This window comes from Bos indicus x Bos taurus, chromosome 14 (genome assembly GCF_003369695.1).
Source record: "Bos indicus x Bos taurus breed Angus x Brahman F1 hybrid chromosome 14, Bos_hybrid_MaternalHap_v2.0, whole genome shotgun sequence".
NCBI lineage: Eukaryota > Metazoa > Chordata > Mammalia > Artiodactyla > Bovidae > Bos > Bos indicus x Bos taurus.
In genome coordinates, this window is record NC_040089.1 from 51,671,500 (window position 1) to 51,695,428 (window position 23,929).

Here is a 23,929-nt window from a genome sequence, read left to right on the forward strand (position 1 = left end):
GGCTACAGTCTATGAGGTAGCAAAGAATTTGACACAACTGAGCAACTGAGCACACACACATATAACAACACAAGCTGGAAGAATTAGTAATGGACAAGAACTCTTTTGCTTGCTTTTGAACGAGGGATGGCTCTTGTTTGACTTCCTTTTTGACTTGAAAGCAGAAACCTGAATTACTTGTTCTACTAATCACCTGCCTACAGCTAAAGAGGGGTGGGAGAAGAAGGCAGAACATTTTCAAATCACATAATGTGATACAGCTGTTTTGTCTCTTGCAAAATGATTAAAATATTCCTTTGCATTTTGTTTAATATATATATATGGACAGAAGTTTGAAATGCAGTTTGTTGAGAAGGCAAAGTATATGAAGACTTACACCCTTTAATGGCTTTAAACAATAGTCAGAAGTTTTCTAACCAGGAGCTGACTATTGGTTCTAATTAGTAATTGTTCCTCAAAAATTCAGTTATTATTTTTTTTTTCTTATTAGGCATTTTATCTGTCAAGATCCATTTAAGCATATCTTCAGTCAGTTTCATGCTTCTGTTATAAAAATTGTATCTTTTTGTCATTATGTGAGAATTATTCTCTACCAAGTACAATTTTTGAAAAAAGAGTTTAAGTGAAAGGAAAAAGAAAATCCTAATTTGGAGTCTTTAAAACAATTATAAAATTATAGTGAACTTTTATAAGATTAAGAATATGCAGATTTACTGTGACATACTTATGAGATATTTGTAAATTTTAAACCACTTTTTAAAACTATTTTGTGTGAATGAAATTTTCATGCTAATAGTTAATTTTTGGTCATTTCTATATAAAATAATTTGTGTATTTTAAGTAATTTAAATCTCAAATTTTACTTTAAAAGTCTGAAAAATATTACCCAACTTCCAAACCAACCCACTAAATTCTAAAGTATATATATAGCTCATGACATTGAATATTTTATCATGTTGGCTTTTTTCTGGCAAATGAGGTAAAGATAGATATTTACAAGGAGTAATTATTTCAGACTTTTTAAAATCATTTTGTCTTCAATTTTGTTTTGATTTTTAAATTCTCCTTTCTTCACTTGTTTGTCTTAAAATTAAAAAAAATGATATTTTCCCCAGAAATCATGATGAGATATGGCATAGACTATTCAAAGCATTCTTTTGAGAAAAGTGTGGTTACATAGTTACCCATTCTGTCAAAACTTGTCACTTACTAGGCATTTGTTGCTAAAAATCGCCTGTAAATAAATAATGAATAAGATTTATTCAAGGTCAGATAAAGGGTTTACTGTTTCTCCTTTTTCTCCCTAATGTGTTACAATTAAAATGTGATATGTTTATGTGTAATAACTCTTCATACATTGATTGATATAAACAAAACATCAGATCTGGTTACTTCACATTTTAGTGGCGTGTTTGTGTTTTGCCTTTTTATGTTAATTATACTTAAGGTGATAGAAGAGAATATAATTTATGAAATTTATCAGAAAAAAAAAAAAAAACAACATTTAAAAGAAAAAGTTAGCATCTAGTGCTACTGTGTCCCACAGGTTCTTCTACATTGACCCACACTACCTCCACTGGTGAGTTAGAGGAGCATAACAGGACTGCCACTGGTGCTATTGCTGTTGCTAGCACATCTGCAGATGTTACTGTATCCAGTGTTACAGCTGTCACCATCCATAGACTTTCCGAGGAACAGCGAGTGCAAGTAAAGAATCTCAGAAATTCAGGTCTGGACCCCAACACATCCAAGGACGGGCTCTCACCTCATCAAGCAGATACACAAAGTACAAGGAGAAGACCAAGAAATGCTGAACAGATAGAAAGAACTAAAGAGCTTGCAGTTGTTACTCATAGAGGTATTGGATGTTATTTTACTTGTGCCCATTTAGTTACAGCCAAAGCTATGTTTTGGTAATGATTCCAATTAGAGAATGAGCTGAAACAGAGCCAAGATGTAGGAAATGCAAGAAAGAATTCTAAGTAGCTGAAAAATATAGACAGTAAGCCAGAACTTGAATAATTTGAAAACATAAAAGTTAGAATTAAAAAAAAAAAATCAAAATGAAATTCAAATGTTGGAGGGAGGAGGGAGTAAATATAGAAAGAAAATAATACATAAATGATAGTAAAAACAAAACAACTATTGTGTATTATATACCAATTATGGTATCTAGATAAAATCAAATTAAAAGAACCATTTTTCTATTAATAAGTGTACATATTTACAAATTGATGATTTAGCCAATGTAGTAATTTTCATATTTGCATGAATTTTTTGTTATACAAATGCCAATTAATTATTGAGAAAATAGATAACTAGATTGGGAATAATGGAAACTTTATGTCTGGTGATTATTTTATATAGCTTATTCTACTATTTCTGAATTACCTGTTGAACCATATGATTGTACTGAGAACAGATTTCTCATTTTGAAAAGGTAACAGTTATTCCAGGCTTCCCTTGTGGCTCAGCTGGTAAATAATATTATTGCAATGCAGGAGACCTGGGTTTGATCCCTGGGTTGGGAAGATCCCCTTGAGAAGGGAAAGTTTACATACTCTAGTATTCTGGCCTGGAGAATTCCATGGATTATAGTCCAACGGGTCGCAAAGAGTCGGATACGACTAAGCGACTTTCACTTTCCCTTTCAACAGTTATTCCTTGATATTATGACTCCAAGTTTAAGTGTTCCTTAATTTCCTATTTTAATTTTTAGAGATAAAAATATCAGAGTCAAATTATATGTTGATAGTTTTCTAGGCAATTAATATAAGTCTATAGTTTACAAAATTTAGGAAGTGTAGCAAGAATTTTTTTTTTTTTTTTATTTTTTGGTAGCAGCTTCACTGGAAAAAATAGTGCAGTATGAAACACTAAAGAGATTTTATATTGATGTGTTCATCAGTGGAAATATTAACGAAATGAACATATTTCAAGTACAAATATTTACTCCAGCTCTGTTTCCAACTCAAAGTTATATATTCCCCAAAATGGCAATGATTTTTGTAGTATGGTTATGCATAGTTTGCATGATATATAGGTAATGGAAAACCATTCAGATGCTTAGTACAGACTAAGGAAAAAATAATTAAGATGTATTTGCATAAATTGATTTAAAATCATACATCTCAGAAATTCATTTTCCATCAAAATTCATACTGAAAGCAGTTACCTTGATTCTCTTTACTAAGAAGCATTCTAAAGTGAATTCTTAGCATGTGGTAATCTCCTTTAAAGGATTAAATTGATATCACCTTAGTTCTCTATTCACTCTCCTACCATGACTACTTCCACTCATATGAATATAGGGATCATTATCAGATTTACAATTGTTTAATCAAGTAGATAGATTTTTTTATTACAGGGAAGTAAAAATGTATAAATATTGAAATATTGATTAAGAAAAAAGCCCTTCAGTTTAGTGTTTTCACTCTCTTTGAAAATTTGCATGCACTAACATAGACAAATTTCCCTGTATTCATTCTGTTGTCCATTGAAGAAAGGCAGGTAACTTTTGGACATGAGTTTATTGTTTATTAACTAATAATACATATGTTCCAGGTAAAGTTTGCCATCAAGTGATTTGAGAAACCCTGGTGCTATATGTATGTATGTATGTATATATATATATATATATATATATATATATATATATATATATATATATAAAATATTTTGTAGAACTTGAACAAATAATTCAGATTGAAAACAGAATAGTTATCAATTACTAAAGTGATTTGAAAGTTAATCTAAAATTTTGAAGTGCATTCAGCCAAATTTCAATTAAGCATCAAGATTATGCCCTTGATTAATTTCAGTGCTCACATTTTCTCAATTGTTATAATAATCTTCCAATGCTGTGTTAGCATTCATAGCATTTAGACCTGTTTCACTTGTATTCTTTCTAGAATAGTGTTTATGAATATAGACATATCACTGAATATGATATTCAGTGATGCCATCTACCTTGGAAATAAATATTTTTAATTATTGATATTTAAATTATGTGTGCAGAAAACATTTTGAATGTTATGTTCATTTTTAGTGACTTAAATTATTATACTTGCATCAAATCTTTATACAAACCTCAATATATAGTTGTATTTTCAGACATAAAGCAGTCCTCAAAGACTTGACTCTTAAGCTGGACCAAATCTCTAAATAGGAATTTGCTGACATGAAAACAATATTCTTTTAAGCAATAAATTTTAGTTTACCCAACATGCCTGACATACCAACTGACGTCTGTTCTGTGCAAAATAAGGATAAATAATACATGCCCCTTCTTTTTGAGAGACTGAGAGAGAGTAGAGGACATGGAGAAATCCATCCTGGTGGGACAAGGAAGATTTTGTAAATCTCATGGCTGAGCGGAGTACTAAAGGAGATATAGGATATATGTGGGCAGTGAGTCCTTTAATTGATGTTTTAGATGAGTCAATAAAGATAATGCAAAACTAACTTGCCTAATTTTTCTAGATATTTTAAAGAAAAAAAATGTCCTGTTCTTCTATTCCATTCTCCACAATGTAATCAGAATTAACTTTTAAAAATGAAAACCTGATCACATTCCTTCATTGCTTTAAAGCTTCCACTGGTTTCCCAGTGACTTTCCCAGTGACTTTGGGAATAAAACCAAACTTGATGATAACCCATGAGATCCTCTTATGTTTTATTGTCTACATCTCCAAATTCATCTCATGCAACTCTGATAATCACTGTTTTTTGCCAAACAGATTTACTTTTAGCTTGTCAAACGTACCATATTCTTTTTTGCCTCAGGCTAGTCCCATAAGCTATTCCTTCTTCCTTTCAACCAAGTCATTCTAATTCCTTTTCCAAGATTTAGCTGAAATTGTCAATTCCTTGAAATTTAGCCTTTCCTGCTGTAACTCACCATTTTAAATCCTGTAGGTAGGGAGAGGATGAGTCTTGTTCATGGTTCATTCCCAGTCCTTAGAACAGCTTCTGACTCATAGACATATTTAGATAATATTTAGTAAACTGATGAATAAATATTTGCAATTTCACTAGCCAGAATATTCATCCAGCTTACTTAAAGGCTAAAAATTATATTTTTCAATATAATCAAATGTTCATGTAGTTCAATTTAAAAATAGCTATTTTGTTATAGTTATAATAACCAATGTTTTTAATCCCTTTGAAAACCAAAAGTATTCTTACAAACTTAAAATGAAATACTGCTTTTTATTATATTACTACTTAAAATTCACAGAGTAAAACTAGATATAAATGCCTTGCTTATGGCCTTTTTACATTTATAAAATCAAAGAAAATTTATTGATAAACACAAAATAATAAAGTCAGTAAACTATATACGAATAAATATTAATGTAATATTATGAATATTATTTTGCTGAGATTAACTATCATCTAAAGCATATATACAATAGAGATTGTGATAGCATAGGTTTTTTGATGCCTACAAGTGCATACAAAGTTTTGCACTGTGATCGTGTCCATTTTTCATTTTTTTTTCTATTCACACTGCAATTAAACTTTCATGTCTATGATGTCTTTTGGTCATTGCTACTTCCTAATTTGTCTATTCTTAATAACTTGAGGCAATTAAAGTACTTAGTATTATCACTATGAAAACAAAGAAAACATAAACACTGAAATTGCACTTAGTATGTGGCACTTGGCATTTGTTAAGTGTATAGACTCAAAAGTCTACATATTAATTTATGAAAAATTAAGTCACTGTAATGAATTTATTATAAAAGCTGCACAATTAATGAATAATTCGAAAAAAAACTTGGAATATTTATCAAAGGTTTTTCAATCTCTGTAGGGTTCTGCCCCAAATAATTTTTCCTATAGTACTATAATTAAGCGTCAGTAATTCAATTTAAGGTATGTTCCTAAAAAAATTTTTTTTTCAGTTTCTACTTGTTCTCAGTGAAAGAAAACCCCTTCTGATTTTTTCCATTTGAAAAGAGTCTTAGACATGAAATAAAATAAAAGAAGGAAAAGAGAAAAATATTGATGAAGAATGTTGGTTTAAATCTTCTTTAAATAGTATGTTAACACCACAGTTTATTAGTGCCCAATAGTTTTCAAAATGAACATTTTATTTTATTGATTGGATTTTAGTCTACTTTTCTCACCTACTGTGCATGAGAGTCTTTTCAGGTCACATGAAATATTAGGGTTGAATTTCCCTATCAGTAAAATAGTATTGTAGTATTATATTAGGGTTATAGTGAGGATTAAACACAGTATTAGGTGGAAATGCCAAAAAACCTCAAGTATTTTCTCCCAGTGTAAAGACAAAACCAAATTGCCCACCATTATTGGTTCGTTTTGAGGTCAGAGAGCTAGGCTGAGTCTGTACTCTACCCCTTATTATGTGTATGATTTTGAACAATAACTTCAGCTTTAGAACCTGCAATTTCTTGGTAACTGAGAGTAGCTACCTGTAGGTATTTCATAATTATGTGAAAGAATTTAGCACAGTTGTTGGCTTATGTTCAGTAGATAGTAATTGTGTTTATTTTTACTATTATTCATCAAATATATTTAACTCTTGCTATCTATGTGACATTGCTCTGGATAGTAGAGGTATAAAAATGTGCAATTCAGGCTGTACTATGGAATAGTCTATATAACTTATTTTATAAAGGGAAGCTTATTATGAAAAAAATTGCCAGAGCAGTGTTTTTTTTTTTTTTTTTACGTTACTTAAGTAAAGGAGAGGGATCAATTGCCTCTAAATGTAAAAGTCAAGAAAGGCTGCACAGAAATAAGGTGTTTTTACAAATTCTTGAGAGATGAACAGAAGTTTTCAACTAGTAAATTGTGTTTATATTACTAAGATATATAAAAATTGCTGTAAGTGGATAATGTGCTGAATAGATATATGATGACTGTATATCAAAATAAGTAAAGGAAATATTCAACATTCCTTAAAAGGATTATTTGCAGTTATATAAATAAACCTAAAAACAATTGATCTTTTTAGTTTATAGATTATCCAGATGTTTAAAATTAGATACCATAGTATCTAGTGATATTTTAAATTCTATCAGAATAGTTTTTTGCTTGAAGTATAAGAATTTTTTTGAAATTATTTATAAATTTTTATGTAACGTACCTTTTCTAACAATCTCTAAATACCATAATTTATTACTATATCTCCAAGAGTTTTAATTCATCGTTGACTTAGTAAGAAATATGGAGTATGATTAAAACATTATGTAAAGGGTCCTTAATTTCTAGGATTTTATATTTTAAAATAGATGGAATCTTTTAGATTATTTACTACAACACCATTACTTCTTATAGGAAATTGTCATCTGAAAAAGGCCATGTGAAAATCCAATCTTCATACTGATAAACTAGTATTCATTCATCCTTCTATTTACTCATGGTTCATAAAGGCTTAATGCATGAAGACCCTTTTATTAGGTGATATTAAGGTTAAAGTAATATAGATGACAACCATATTTGGGTTTTCTTCCTCAAGAGTTTAATATTTATATTATTGAAAATAGTAATTTAATGTATTTTACTCTAGATAAGTTTTTAAACCATTGTTTTTCTTACATAATACAGTAGAATGAGATTTATTTTTTTCCCTAGTATGTAGACAATTCCTGTCTGCTGTTAATAAGCAACCTTGGTAGTTGGTACTTTCATGTAAAAGTGTCAATATATTCTTCTAAAAAGTTTCCATATACATATATAATAATTATAAACACTCTTTTATTGTTTTCCTTAGAAATTTAGATGACTGTATCATCTTGTGTAGTTAAATATGTGTCATCAGCATTTCCTGCCATTGATGGTACTTATTTTGATGTAGTGTAGCAAATGCTTCCAGTATATTTAATAATAGCTAATGATCTTATTAATAGAACTGAGCAGGGTTTTAACTTAGTTTATAAGGTAAGGAGGGCTTCCCTGGTGGCTCAGATGGTAAAGAATCTACTTGCACTGCAGGAGACAAGGGTTTGATCCCTGAGTTGGGAAGATGCCCTGGAGGAGGGCATGGCAACCCATTCCAGTATTCTTGCCAGGAGAATCCCCATGGACAGAAGAGCCTGGCAGGCTACAATCCATGGGGCTGCAAAGAATCTGACATGACTGAGTGACTAAACACAGCACATAATGTAACATGAAATTATATTTAACTGAAATTTAATATGATGTATAACCGCTCCCTAAGGGCAGCATAAAAGAAAATCTATTTTAATTACTGGCTTGTAAGTAGAATTTTTAATTGTTTTCAACTTTAAGGTAAGAACAGTTAATTCAGCATACATTATTAACTTTAGGTCAGCAATTTTAATCCAAACAAAAGCAGGAATTAAAAAAAAAATATCATAAGCAATATTTTTTTCAAGTAACATCATCTGAGTTTTACATTGCTCAATAAAAAGAGGAAAACAACATACTATCAGATATACAATCTACATTGAATTTCCAGTTTATTTCAAAAGTCACATACTATGATAGGTAACCATTTTGTTTAAAACAGTGGACTGTAATATGACAAAAACTCTATTGTGTAGAAATAACAGTTCTTGGGTGCCTAGTAGGTGCCTTTCACTAATAGGTTATTTGGCCATATGTAAAATACAGTTTAAGTCTTTTCAATAGTTTGAAAGTACCTATTTTCAAACTATATATTAATATCTTTATAGAGTATAGATTTATAAATTGAAAACATTCTTTTTTTATTAATCTTCATATGCTGCATCACCATGAGAAAATTAATTTATGGATGGTTACTTAGATCTTTGTGGATACTGATATGTGTTTATCAAGTATCAGGGCTTATTACACATATTATCTCAATGCTTAAGCATATAAGCTTAAGTTCATAAAATTTAAAATATAGTCTCTATTTTCAAAGGAAAAGTATAGAGATAAAATAATAGTAAAAAATTATTGGTCAATTCTAAGAGAAATAATTTCTACAGAATGAGAATGTTAGGGTGAGTTATAGATGCCTTTTAAAATTATAATATGTTATACATAGGAGAGATCAAACCTATTCTGCTGTAGGTTCTAGAACTTCGTGTATGAAACCACAGGAAGATACAAAATATAGAGAAAACTATTCTAACACTGAGTTCTGTTCAAATATAGATTGTGTGCTTCAGAAAGCAGCAAATTCCTAAGTCACTGATAAGATATATAAGCATAGCTTGATGGACAAATTGGGTATTTGAAAAGTATTTAAGCATTAAAGTATTGAAATGATATGATATGACCACCACTATCCCTTCTAATCCAAGTGTCTATCCAGAGATCTCATACTTGATCGATTTATCATCATCTTCTATTTTCTCTTGAGGTTTGAACTGACCTGGACTTATCTTTATGGTTATCTCATTGTAGAGAGAGATAAATTAAAGCAAGCATAGAAGTGGCCAACACTACCATCAAGATAGTTGGATTGGTACTCTCTTTATCCCAGTTAATGGAACTCAGCCATATAAACATTTTTCACCAGGACAACTGCCAAATATATGCCTTAAGTTCCAGAACCTCTTCATTTGAGGACCTAACTTTAGGTAGTTAATGTCCAACATTAACTTTAACATTAATTTCCAACAGGTTCTTTATCAAGACTTTCTTTCATTTGTCCGTTCCTTTGTTCCTTCCTTCCCTTCCCTTCCTTTTCCCTCTCCCCTTCATTTCTCTCCCCTCCACTCTCTGCCTCCTTTCTTCCTTTCCTTTCTTTTCTTACTTTCTTTTTGTCTTTCCTTTTCCTTTTCTTTCTTTCTTTTACTGCTATTTCTTCACTTCCTTCTTCCTTCCTTCTATACATTCATCCTTACTTCTCTTCCTTATTGCTTTCTTTGTTTCTTTCTTCAACAAAAATTCACTGACTATTTGCATGTCATGTTTTATTCTAGTCCTTTGTTTATACAACATTGAACAAAACCTGGTTCGTTGAGTTTATATTTAAATGAGGAGAAAAAGACAAGGAAATAAGCAAATAACTACCTAATGGCAGAGAAAACAACTAGATAGAAAGAGCTTGAGTTTTGCTTGCAAAAAAGAAAGCCTGATGTTCCTAGCTGCTGCTGCTAAGTCTCTTCAGTTGTGTCTGACTCTGTGCGACCCCATAGACGGCAGCCCACCAGGCTCCCCCATCCCTGGGATTCTCCAAGCAAGAACACTGGAGTGGGTTGCCATTTCCTTCTCCAATGCATGAAAGGAAAAGTGAAAGTGAAGTCGCTCAGTTGTGTCTGACTCTTAGCGACCCCATGGACTGCAGCCTACCAGGCTCCTCTGTCCACGGGATTTTCCAGGCAAGAGTACTAGAGTGGGTTGCCATTGCCTTCTCCTGATGTGCCTGGAATTCAGTGGAAAAAAAAGGAAAGTGGAGATCAGTTGAGAAACTGTCAGGAATTAGACTTTATAGGCTTTGAGGCCTAGGTAAAGAGATTTATTTTAATCTAAATGAGAGAGGAAGCAATTGGTGGACTTTATATTATCTAATATAACTTTTTATAAGACATCATTTTAGCAGGAAGATCCCAGGGTGTGGGCATAGCAATCCACTCCAGTATTCTTACCTAGAGAGTCCCTGTGGACAGAGGAGCCTGGTGGGCTACAGTCCATGGGGTCACAAAGGTTTGGACATGACTGAGTGACTAAGCATGCACACACATAAGAAATTTTAAGTAAGCAGGAGCAGGCAGACAAACTAGAACGGTATACAGATGTGCAATTAATGATTAATACATATTTTGGAGTCTAAGTCTTAGAATATGATTCTTAAACTTCAGTGTGTACACAAATCATCTTGCAGTCTTACTCAAATACAGATTGTGATTTCATGGGCTTTTGATGGGATCAGAGATTCTGCATTTCTAACAAGATTGAAGATTCTACTGATATACTGATTAGCAAAATTTTACATGAGGATTATAATTATGGAGAGAGACCAGTACATACCCAGCAGTACATGATAACTGGCCACTCTCCATGAAATCTTGTTCTCCACTAGAATATTTACAATGTTAATAAACCATCTCAGATAATATGATAAAAGTTATTTCTATAAAAATGACTATACTGGTGGGAGATTAACTAGTGGAAGGGATATTTTACAGCAGATGGATTTTCCAGATGAACCTGAATGACAATAATTAATTCTGTCAACCCTTAGGAATGACTGAGAAGATTACCTTACTTACTATTTTACTGGAAAAAAAATTGATGAATAATTGATGAAAGCATTCTCAAGCCTAATTTTAACTCATTTATTGCTTTTTTTTACCCTAAATCCATATCTTAAAATTATTTTTAAATGTATTATCAAATAACAGAAAAAAACAAGGTTTTACTTTTACTTAACATGTTTCAAATATTGAAAGTATGATAGGTGGAAGCAAAAGATAGTGAAAATCAGGATACAGAAATTGATTGCCAAATCAAAAATTTTCATGATTGAATAAATATGCATCATCTTCTATTTTATATAAATGATGAATTTGCACTAGCCTGCTCAAATTCCCATGTCCTTCTTTATGAGTTTATTTGATGTATTAATGTTCATGAATGTTTATCATAAATAATAACAAGATACAACATTTATGACATTTAAAAATTGGTTAAGTATGATTTTTAAGGTACTTTCATTTATTAAATTAACTATTAGTCTTTTGTGTAAGAACTTTGGCACTGTTAGAGTAAATATATATTTAACACATAGGGAACTGATAACATTTAGGTGGGTATTCTATATATAAATGTTGACTGTTGCATTCTTTATCAATATCTTATCCTTTTATGTTGTTTTTTGCATTGTTCTCTTGACTATTTTCCTAATCATATTATTTTGTTGAAAATTGTGTTAATGTTGATACTTGTAGCAATTAAAATCCATGTCCCAAAATGTACCAATTTATGATTTAAATACATAATTATTTATTGAATGTCATCTTCATATTTCATTTCCATATTTCATCACATTTGTGAAATTATGAAAACTGTCATTCATAACAGTAAATATACTTTTATATTTTGCTGAATAAGTTGTATTTAGGGAGAAAGAAGAGAAAAAATAAAATGTTAGAAATTGCTTGGTAACAGATTTTATATTCTTAAAAGGTACTAGATAGAAATACTCCAAAATTACTGAGGACCTTTACGACAATATTAAGCATGAAAATTTGTTTTTTTCTTATATGATGTATCTGCAAATAATCATTTTAACAGTTTTATTCAATGCTACTCCTCAAGCCATGCTTTTGAGTTATTCCTGTGCAGAGATTTTAAGTACTTCCGATAACTCCAGTGTTTTCCTTTAAGCCTAAGGAAGCATACATCTTTTCACATTAACTGCAACTGTCATCTTGTAACAGGGATGTTATTTCATAACTGGTATTATTTTTTTTAGATTTTCAGCCCCACTTTTATGCTCACCAGTAATTATTATCTGAGGTTTTGATACCTTATTGTTTATATTAACATATTATCTCATTTTTTATAGAATGAGCAAACAAGGGAAATAATATGTATAGCATAAAAGAAAGAGAGTCTTAACTTTAAAGAACAAAGATGGCAATGATTTTATGTGTAACTGGCTTCCCCAAATGGTTATCAGAGCTAATTATTTTGCCTGTGAATGAGATGGTCACAATGAGTGTGGGGTTGTGGTTTTTTTTTCCTTGTTAAAGTATTTTGAAGGGGCTAGACATTCTATTTGTGCTCAAAGCTGGTGCCAAAGTGGACTCTGCCTTTTGGAGTATGAAAGTATGGTCCTATGTTAGACATTTTTATCTTGTTCAGAGTTATTTTGGGGCATTTTCACCCACTTTTGCAGCAAGCTGCTTCCCTCCATATAGTTTTCTAGAGCATATGGCTACCCTGCTGTGCACAGTGTGAAATCACACAATTAAGCTTCACAATTTTAGGAAGACAAGAACCTTTATATATGGCAGAACAGCATGGTGTTAGGTTTGGGGTGCATTGCATAGTGTATTTTTTTCCTCCTATCTAATCATTTGTATTCTAAATCATGGACTGTTGCTTTTTAGTGTTGATGCTTGATTTTTCTTTTTTTAAATTGTCTTCAAATGGCATTTCTTCATAATACCAAATGCAATTAAAGTGTGAGAGATTTCTAGATTGATTTTGTCCAGACAAATTAGAAAATTTTCATTTAGTTGGCTTACATTCAGGAAGTGAGGAGGGTGGAAAGCAGTGAACAGTGGCAGTCATCAACTCTCCTTTACGTTTCCATTTGAAAGGAATGAGCCAAAGTTGATTTTACTAAAAAAACAAAACAAAACTGTTTGGTAATTTGAGTTTCACCTAGCAGTTGGCTTTTGCTACACCTTGTTTATTCATCTGTTTAAAACTTTAAAAATAAGACATCGAGAGGCTTCACACCATGGGGTTATGCCTGGCACTATCAGTTAATAGTTAATATTATTTAGTATTAAATTCAGTAAATGAAACTGGCTCTGCTCCATACTAAAGTAAACCATCCTTAAAATCAGATATTGTTGACTACTTAAATTTTTCTATTATTAGCTTTGCATTAAAAAAAAATAATGTGGATAGAGTAAACTAATCCAGTCCATTTGTGATTTCCCAGGATATATTTCAGTTGTTATTTCTGACTGGATATATGAAATGCTGTTATTCATGGTCAGGTGGTGATGTTGATGCTAGGACTGAAGTTTTAAAGTCAAATGAATGAATGTATTTTACTAGTATATGTATTGGGCAATCTACTTTGCCTTTCTCCATTTTTACATCTAGAAAGGAGGGAAATAATCCCATTTTGAATGGCTATTTTGTGTTTAAATGAGACAGTGGACAGAGTACCTATGCTTTAGACACACAACCATTAACTGATACTGCCCTCTTCTGGAGCCTTTACAAGAAGCAAATACGCTTTAGTTACATTAAAAGTTTTATCGGATAAAGGTGTGTGAACAAAGTAAGAAAACAATTAGCACAGAGTTTTAAATTTCTTACATAGCTGATTTCCTTAGAAATAAAATATGTAGTCTAATTGGCTTCCTTAGTGGCTCAGCGGTAAAGAATCCACCTGCAGTGTAGGAGATGCGGGTTTGATCTCTGGGTGGGGAAGATTCCCTGGAAAGAAATGGCAACCCACTCCAGTGTTCTTGCCTGGAGAATTCCATGGACAGAGAAGCCTGGAAGGCTATAGTCCTTGGGATCGCAGAGTTGGACATGACTGAAGCAACAGAGTGAGCATGAGCATATAATCTAATGCAGTATTGAAAGAGAATTATGGAAACTGCTGATATATATAGCTGTATTTACCTCTGTTCATATGGATCTCATGTATAAGTTATTACTAAAATAATGTGTAGTATCCAGTCCATCTTAGGTTTCTGTTAGTCCCACATTTATTTTTCTTGCCAGTTTTACCTTTGTTTCAATTACTCTCCAAATTCAGTCCAGCTAATTCACTTGACTTCCTTTTTATATCCTCTACCCTTGAGAATGCTCTATGCTTCTTGAGGAAATAATTGCTAGAAAGGGCATAAGATGTGTGTTCTAGATTTCAAAACAAGTAAGGAAATAAGTAAGCAACCAGTGGTAGAATGATGAGCAATAACCTTTCCTATTTCTACTTAGATATTATCTATTTAAGTTTAAGAGTCATTTTAAACAAATTGAGAGATGATGTTTAATATAGTATCTGAAAAAAATCAAATCTCTAATGATTTCCTTGTACCAGTGGTATATCTATAGAGTCTGTAGGGAAACTATTGAATATGGGCTAATTCAAGGAAGGTTTATTTACAAAGGGATTACTTGTAAATAAGCATATGTAAAGAACCACAAGGGATCATGCACCTAGGATAGAAGCAACTAGGCTGTCATTATTCCCTACCCATTGGGATGAAGGAAGGGAGAGATGTTGGACAGATATATATAGAGATATATATGCATGGCATAAAAAAGACTAGTAACTTTCAGTTAAGGGCCCATCTCCAGTTAGCATAGTCAGAGAGGCCTTTCAGAACAATCCTGATCCTACTTTCCTTCTTCCCTCCATCTTCCTGCTGGAGTTCTCTGGAGTCTGTTGATAGAGCCTGGAGCATCTCAAATTTAAATGTTCATAAGAATTACATAGTGGTCTTGTTAAAGGCTAACTTTAATTCATTAAGTCTGGGAGGGCTTGATAATCTGTTTTTCTAACAAGTCCCTAGTTGATGTTGGTGCTGCTAATGTAATGCCACAGTTTGTGTAGCAGGATGTAGCCTATTCAGGTCAACCAATGTACAAAGAATGAGGAGAATAGATCTGGAAAAGCACGTAGCAAGGCATAAAATAGATGTGGAAAGGTATGGATGGGCTGTGAGAAGAACATAGATAAGTTATGCTGAGAGTGCTTTGTTGTCTTCAATAGCCATGATTATAGCAACATAACCCTGTGTCAAATACACTGTCAGAGTCCATCTATGCTTGTTTAAAACAATCGGTAGAGATATCAAGCCTCCGTGAAGAACTTTAGATAGACTATAATAATCTTATATCAGAAGAAAGAGGAAATATTGTTGCTCATTAAAGTAATAACATCTTCTGGATATTTTATTTAAAATTTACTCAGTGTACTTAAGAAATTTGTAGTGGAAGAATATATTCCACTGCCATCAAGCTTATGATATGCATTACTCATGGTCACTCTTATTCAAACAGTTGGCTTCTTTCTCAGTTAGTCTCAACTTAGAAGGCATTATACTATAGATAAATGATCTCTGACATTATGTATAAAACAAATATGTGATATAAACTTACCTCATTCATTTTAACTTAAAAAACATTATAAACTTGCAGGTATATTTTTGTTTTAGAGATCATTTGAGAAGTTTTGCCTAATCTTCATATTTTCTAAGGCTTTCATGTGAAAACCAGAAGCATTCTAAGCAGACAAAAAAAAAAGAAAAATTGAATTTTATCATTCTTTATGTTACACTTTATAGTAAAATTATATTTTAGTAAAATTAGTGAAAAGAGAAAAAATTAAAAATAAAAGATATATAAAATAATTATCATTCAAAAATCATAAGATATCAAAACAAAAAAGTACATAAGAAAATGATTGAATTGAGTGGATCTTAATATTTAACTGTAGACCTAAAGATAATTTTTAAAAGTTCACTTAAAGCCGTTAGAAAATGAAGATTAAAACTTAATTAAATTAAGGCTGAGACAGTTGTAAAAGTGTTACAAGTATTTGTGAACCATACTAATGGTAACTGTTTCCATATGGTAACTTTTGTTATGCCAATTATAAGAATCCCTAAAAAGTATATAAAAATCCCACGTTTTTCTTATAATCCTGACATTTTATTGCACACCATAACTGTAAGACCTGTTACGCCAAGCATTGTGTGTGCATCTGCAGGTGTCTACTTAAGTGCAATGGATTTCTGAAGTTGTTCCATTTCTGAAGAGAAGAAAGCCCATATACAAATTTTAGAATCTTTATCCAATAATTAGCATCCACTATTTATTGAATAAAAAGTAACAACATTAATTCAATCTGGAAGACCTATGAAAATTAGCAAATTGATTTTATACGATGTCTTCTTTCACACTTATACTTGGTTCAGTTTTTAAAATTTTAGACTTATTTCTTAGTCTGAAGTGGTTGAAAAATAAGATTTCAAAGATTTATGGTTTAGGCTGATTTTTTTTATAACTTTGATACTTTATAGCCTTAGAATCTTTTGTAAAAATGAAAATGGGCCTGTTACAAGAATGACATAAATTATGCTGAATACCTACACATATGTTTGTAAGAACTGTTATGATTATATATTAACATTTAAGAATGTTCTATACATTTATACCAAATATACTAGTTTGGCCAAAGGATTTGGAGGGGCTTATAACTTGATATAAAAAAATAAAATTAAAGTTGGAAATCCAGGGAAAATTTATGAATTTGTATAACATCCTTAAACAGTGAAAAAGACATAACACAGAATAGTTGAAAAATTTTATGATAGTGCATCCCTAATTGAAATGTCTTCTGAAAATGACCAGATCTTAAATTATAAATAATTAAATAGCTAACATTTACTGAACTTTTCCATGTCCTGATTCTTGGTATTTATTGTAGAATCTAAGTATATAACACAATATATGATTGTAAATTCTCTTTCAACTAAAAAGAGGGGATCATAAGTGCTAGTCACAAGCTAGTGGGGTAGCATAAATAGATATTTTGGACTTAAAAAATATTAAGTATCTAAACTATATTCCTTAACTCTAGTGATTTTTAAAAGGTAAAATTCATTATATTAAAGTAGTTATAAAATTTAATATTCATCATTTCTTATAAAATTAATTAATCTATCATTTTAAATTGAAAATATTTAGATCTTGCATATCCCTAAAATGTAAGTCTTTAAAAATGATTTTTCAGTGTTTTTGAACATATTTCATTGTACCACTAATTTTCTTATCAAATGGAAGCCAGTATTATTTCTTTTCTTCTAACATATTCTAAAATAAAATATTTTTGGAAACACTCATGAACCACTTACTAATATGCTGCTGAATTTTCTATACTTTTTTACTGTATAGGCCAGAAACATGATTTACTTGCAACATACCTTTAGTCACTTTCTAAAATTACACTACAGAAATATTTACAAAGCTAATATTCTTTTTCTAAGAAATTTATATCTAGTGGTAAATTTTACATGAAAGATAGTAAAGAGTATCAGAGTAATACTACCTAATTTTTACTGGCATCAGTGTAGTTTTTTTTTAACATAAATTTGTTTATTTGAATTGGAGGCTAATTACTTTACAATATTGTATTGGTTTTGCCATATCGTTCTTCTTCTAATGATAATATGGGATGGAATGATCAATTATCAGCCTTCATGTTACATATATTATGAAGAAGTATTCTACCAGTGTAGAATGTAGGAAAAAACAAACAAAAACCAGTGCTAACGTTTGTAGGCCTGTAACATGGAGCCACCATTTACTTTCAAACCAATGAAACTTACTTTCAGAACATAGTAAACTACTTCTATCGTCTCTAAACAAATTTTAATCTTTGAGATAGAATTGAAATTTCTGATTAGTCTTTCCTTCTTCCTTTGCTCTAAATTCTATACCTAAATACTTATGGGTAAATTAGTGAGTCTCTTAGGAATATATAGAGAAGTTAAACAACTTGTTCCATGTCTTATGGGACTAGAACACAGGTTTCCCAACTTCTGATCCAGTGAGAGAAATACTACTAATAACAGGCTTTGTTTTAAAGATCTGTAATAAAATCCCTACCAAGTGATTGAATTTCTTCACTGCACATGTAAATGGATCTATTGTCAATGTTGAGATGAGCCATATTCTCAAGTTGGAACACATACACACACATACACACACATGAACACACATTAGTTAATTTTGATAACTAAAACAAAAACTGGCAAAATTTTATTAGTATACTTTATTTATTGAATATAAAGATAAAGGCATAATGATACTTATTTCAAAATAAAAAGTAGGAATTATATATCTAATTTTAAAAGGAGAGAAACTCATCGTCTATTTGAGAAGTTGAATCAAAAATAACCCCCCAAGCAATAGGATTCAAACTCTTTCAAAAAAAAATTATTTTCCTTTTCAGAAGGGCTGTTATACTCTCACTTAATCACAGATTTACAATGAACTTATTGAAACTTGCAAGATAAATTATAGTCAAGATGCCTACTTCAAATTTGGAAGATTAAAATAAACAGAATTTTGCTTTTGTTTTATTTTTATTGTTGTATTTAAATACAATTTAAGTAGAAAATGAAAGGATTTTTAGATGTTCAGATAACACTTAATAAATAGTGGCCAATGTTTCTCTACAGGAATTACATACAAATCTAAAACAGTATTTTCCAATGAAAGAATGTTCTGCTCACTAAAACTAAACATGTCTGTTTCTTCTTTTTCAAAGATAAATGTTCTCAAAAATTACAAGTTTTCACTGTATATACATAGCAGTGAAATAAAAAAAAATATTGGTGTGTGACTTTGAGGTTATATAGTAAAGAGTGTATCAATTTTAAAATAAGAAAATTGAAGCCATGAAATGTTTTATGACTACGTTTTAGAAGCTCAGTGATAGAAGGAACACTTTAAGATCATCTTTTCTAAACCTCCACCTGATGGTTGAATTCCTTTTAGTACATTTATGTAATGTGGTTAGTTTCCTCATGGTTAAAAGTGGCACCAGTACTTTGTTTTTACAAATGAAGATTCTCTAACATAAAAACAAGCTCATATGCCACCTGCTTCACACACACAAAAGTGTTGATATTTGAAACAAAATCTAGCACATTATCCATATGTGGACATATATTATTATTTTTAATAAGACATTGTAACTTTAATAATTTTAAATAAGTGACTTTAGGTGATTAACATGGAAGTTAGATGAGGTTTATGTAACGCCAAACAACATCAGTATTTTGGTAAGTTTTTAAAATCCATTTTATAAATTAAAATTCATTGTGAAAATAACAGAACAATATTGATCTGGAAAATACTGCAATGATAATTCTCTACAGTGATTTAAAACTGCATAAATGAGGATTATAAGAACAAAATATTTTTTGGTGTCTTGGGCTTACAACTAAAAAGATGGATTTGATTATGAGCCTTTCTGACAGATATTTCTATATTCCTTTCTGACAGATATTTTCCATATTATAAAATATTATGAAATAATATGAAAAATTATGAAATATATAAATTTATGAAATTTTATAAATTTATTTTATGAAAAAATATTTCATTATGTTAAATATGGCATGATCAAACCAAAAAAGTAATAAGTGAAAATGAACAAAATTTTTTAGCATGTGAAAAGTGAAAAGCAGAAAAAAATGAAGGTGATGGATCTCTGCATATGTCTACATGTCTTGCATTTAATGAAATATATTAAAAATTTATCAGAACATGCATAGTTTTTTTATTTAAAAAGTTTTTCACATAAAAATATTTCATCTTGAACATTCATTTCTTTTCTTCCTAATTCATGACTAATGAAGGAAACTATCTGAACAAAATGCCTTCAGTGGAATAGAATTTACAATATTGCATATATACATTCAATCATATACTTGTGCAACAAAAACCTCTTAAGTACAATAATGCTGTCTTTTGAGAAACTCACAGTACAGTGGAAGAGATCAACACAAGCAGCACATTGTCTTTTATCATTTTAAAAATGATATACAACATATTTTAATATCTGTATGATAAAATAAATTTGACATGCTTATAGCTGAAATACACCTGTAGAAAAAGTTAGGTTAATTTTATTAGATAAATGTGATGATTAGCAGCACTTATTCTTGATATCATGGCAATATTTAATACATATACCTTGTAAAATGTAATAAGTATATCTTTTATGGCATATATTTGAAAATTAACATCTCACTGATTTATGATTTAGAGCATATCTTACAATTGGTACTTGCAGTATTTGTCCTTTCAGTTTATTAATATTCAAGAAAAGATATGTGATATGCTCTTGGTGTTGAAATTATAAAATTATCTAAATTATGAGTTTACTGTTTAACATATTTAAAAATTTTGGTTAATTTAAACTTTATATTATATTTCTATTCACTCCTTTTTATCTCTTAAAACGGGTATTCTCCTGGCTTTTCATCTTCTGCATCTGTGTTACAACTATTATTTTGCTTTTTACTTTTCTTCAATAAAAATTGATAAATAGATGCTTTTAAAAAATAAGGCCAGGTCCCTTCAGAACCAGGAAGCTATTTAAAACTTCTTGGTTTGAGATGGCATTTTCTTAGCTAGGTATTGTCCCTGACAGCCAAATAATCAAGTTTAAATGTAAGAACATTACATAAACCTCATTTCTACACACATATACACGCACATACACTCACACAGAGTAGTTTTCATAATTCACTATTTCTAGTAACTGAGCTCTTTGAGCCTCTGGACTTTTCTTTTTCAACTTTCTTCTTTGAGTTTATAATCTTTTCATGTTTTCTTTATTCTTTAAGAATTTCAGATATGTGCTAAAAATACTGTGAAATTTTGCAACCCCTCTGTAATATTAATTTCATAATGTAGAGAAAAGTAGAGGTAGAATTTCTGCTTATAATTCATGTTTAGATCAGGAGAATCTAGAATTATGCCTCAAAATACAAAATGCAAATTTTGTTAAAAATAATTTTCAGATAGCAGGAAAATTTACAAGCAGCAGAACTAAATTTAAAGCAACCAGCCAAATACAACAGTAGGACTAAACTTCAGCTTACCTTGGGGGTTGGGGTGTGTAAGAGGATTACAACAAAAAACATAACCTGAGAAAGATAGAGCCATTCTTTTTAAAGGGCCTCGGATAAAGAATCTCAAAATTGTAAAACACTCATCTAGTCATCTAGTCCTAACTACTTATTTTAAGAGAAAACTGAGATAAAAAGGCAGATTCTTGTCCAAAATCAATAGCTACTAAAGAATCAGATCTTTTAAATCCTACTTCAAGGATCATTTTCATCTTTTTTTTTTTTTTTTAATATTATGTATCAGTAGCTCATAACTATATATTTCAGTAAGCCATTGAATTCTGTCTCTACCTTTGTACTTTTAAAGTTAGTGACCAGGAAAAAAAAGGAAAAAACCTTCAAAATCAATAAAATACCCTTCATTTGAACTAATTGGGTAAAATGGCAAGTAGGAATTAGTGTAATGATCACTTTAAACCTTCAAAGAGCAATCAGTTTTACTGTTTTCAAATTCATGGAATGAACAAAACCTAATTGCCAAAATGTTTCAGGCTATCATTTCTATCTGTAGTCCCCATAAAAAGCAATATGTAAAGCAACTCAAATTATAATTGAGGAAGCTAAATATATCCCTTGCATTCTTGTTCCTGTGTTTTTAAACACAATAATTGTTATTTAAATGTATCATTTGATCAGTTTACATAACATTTTTTTAATTAGTGAGGTTTTAATTAAAATTTCTTTGACTTTTTTTCACTTGGTGTCATTAAAACTTAAATAAAGTAGAAAGTAGTCTTCTGAACTAGTTTATCACTTTTATAGGAGCTGTAGTTAACAAAATAATTTACATTTAAAGGATAATATTTTCATCTAAAATACTAAAATACTTGAAAAAATGTTTCTAAAATGTTCCAAGTTACTTTGTTGAGTTTATGTGTTTCTTTAGGCAAATCCAGTCATACCTGCTTTAGTGACAGTGAAATATGCTAGCCTCTTATGATGTTGATTTAATATCATAATATCAAAAATAGTAGCAACATATTTTAGATGAAATCCAAAAAGTTGTGATTCACTTTCATAAATTTCATACAATATAGTCTGAACATCGATCATTGTTCAAAAGCTGTGTTTATGAAATTTGGAAATGCTTATCAGAAGAAATAACAAAATACATTTAAAGTTTTTTCAATGATGTCATTTTCTTAAATGTGTCCTAATATTTAAATTAAGCTCAATTACTTTAAAAATACATTAGTTTATTTAAAAAAGCAGGTTCGTTAAATTCTTCCCACTTTTATATCAGTATTTTTATTTTTCTAGTTTAATTTTTCATAAAATTAGATGAATTCAAATGACTTATGATAGTTAATTTTTCTTTTTTTTTTTCCTCTTCTACAAAAGCTCATTAGTGTTTAAAAGTACCTATATATGTATGCAGGATTCTCCCTATGGAACCTTTAAAATTTTTATACTGCTTGGTATTTTTACTACTTAGTAATCAAATTGCTATTTTTTTCCTTTACTTTCTTCCGGGTACCCTATATCAGGCTTAAGAAAGCAGTTTCTTAACTTGCATAATACCATGCTAACAAAATTTGTTAACTTGAATTTCATTTTGGAATTGTGTATCCTGATACATGTTTTTGTTTGTTTTCTTAACTAGTGAAAAAGGCCATAGATTTTAAATCTAGAGGATTTAAATTGTTTCCAGGGAAAGACAACAGCAACAAGTTTTCTATCTGTGAGTGTACTCCTTTTTTTGTTTCTTTCTCTAGTGCAAGAGTGAAGTTTGTGGTTGTCTATGTTGTTTGTGTGTTTTATAAAAACGTTTGTGTATTTAGCAAATTAACTGCATTAATATCTTTATAACATGCATGGTTATTATTCAATATTTTCTTATATTTAAATGCATATTGAATTTTAGGTTAATGTGGTAAACTTTGGAGCTCAGATTGTTTCAAAATGTAAAAAACAAAAACTCTGATCTAGCGTGTTGATAACATTCTAGTTTTCTAATTCTAGTATGTGAGATTAAAAAATGAGTAAAAACCATTAAATTGATGATTTCTTGTAGGAATTTCTGTTTGAACATATCTACATTTCAACATAATTATTTTTGTAAGGGAAAATTTTTAATAGCAATTTTTCATTTACGGGAAAAAGATACTTTAGTTTGAGTTAATTTAAAGAAATCCTTTAAGTCAAGAACTTTGTAAATGAACTAATTAATTTTTTTTTTTAGAAAAATCTCATGAAATGAACTGAATTACATATATTTATGTGTGCCCCAATACACAGTTTTGCTTAATATTCAGGGATTTATAGATCATCTGAAGTTCATCCATAAGCATCAGATTAAGAATCATCAAACTAGAATATTCATTGTTATATGAATATAAATGAACATACAGTAAAACATTTAAGAGAGCTATGCATTTGTCAATACTAATCAATAGTAGTTTATAGATACATATAATAAATTTTGAAAGAAGTCATTTATGACACCACATCTGATTTCTAAAATGCCTTATTGATAATAAATAAGATTAATTCTTATAAATGTTATTCTTTTTTAGTGAATATATGTATTTTAGCATTATTTATTTTTATTCAATTCCAAATGATCTGATGAAATGAATTTAAAACTATTTATAAAACAATCACTT

The 23,929-nt window shown here is 30.1% G+C and overlaps 1 protein-coding gene across 2 annotated transcripts in view; it reads left to right on the plus strand.

The window, feature by feature from the left end:
* CSMD3 (CUB and Sushi multiple domains 3) overlaps positions 1–23,929 on the plus strand; it is a 1,467,857-nt gene that overhangs the window by 576,938 nt on the left and 866,990 nt on the right. The window contains exons 7-8 of one of the 2 annotated variants that reach the window (XM_027561290.1): positions 1,547–1,858; positions 22,927–23,004. The exons of the other annotated variant lie outside the window; for it this stretch is intronic. Of the exons in view, the coding sequence (XP_027417091.1) occupies positions 1,547–1,858; positions 22,927–23,004 (390 nt within the window). The remainder of the gene's footprint in view (positions 1–1,546; positions 1,859–22,926; positions 23,005–23,929) is intronic. 2 annotated transcript variants of the gene reach the window in all.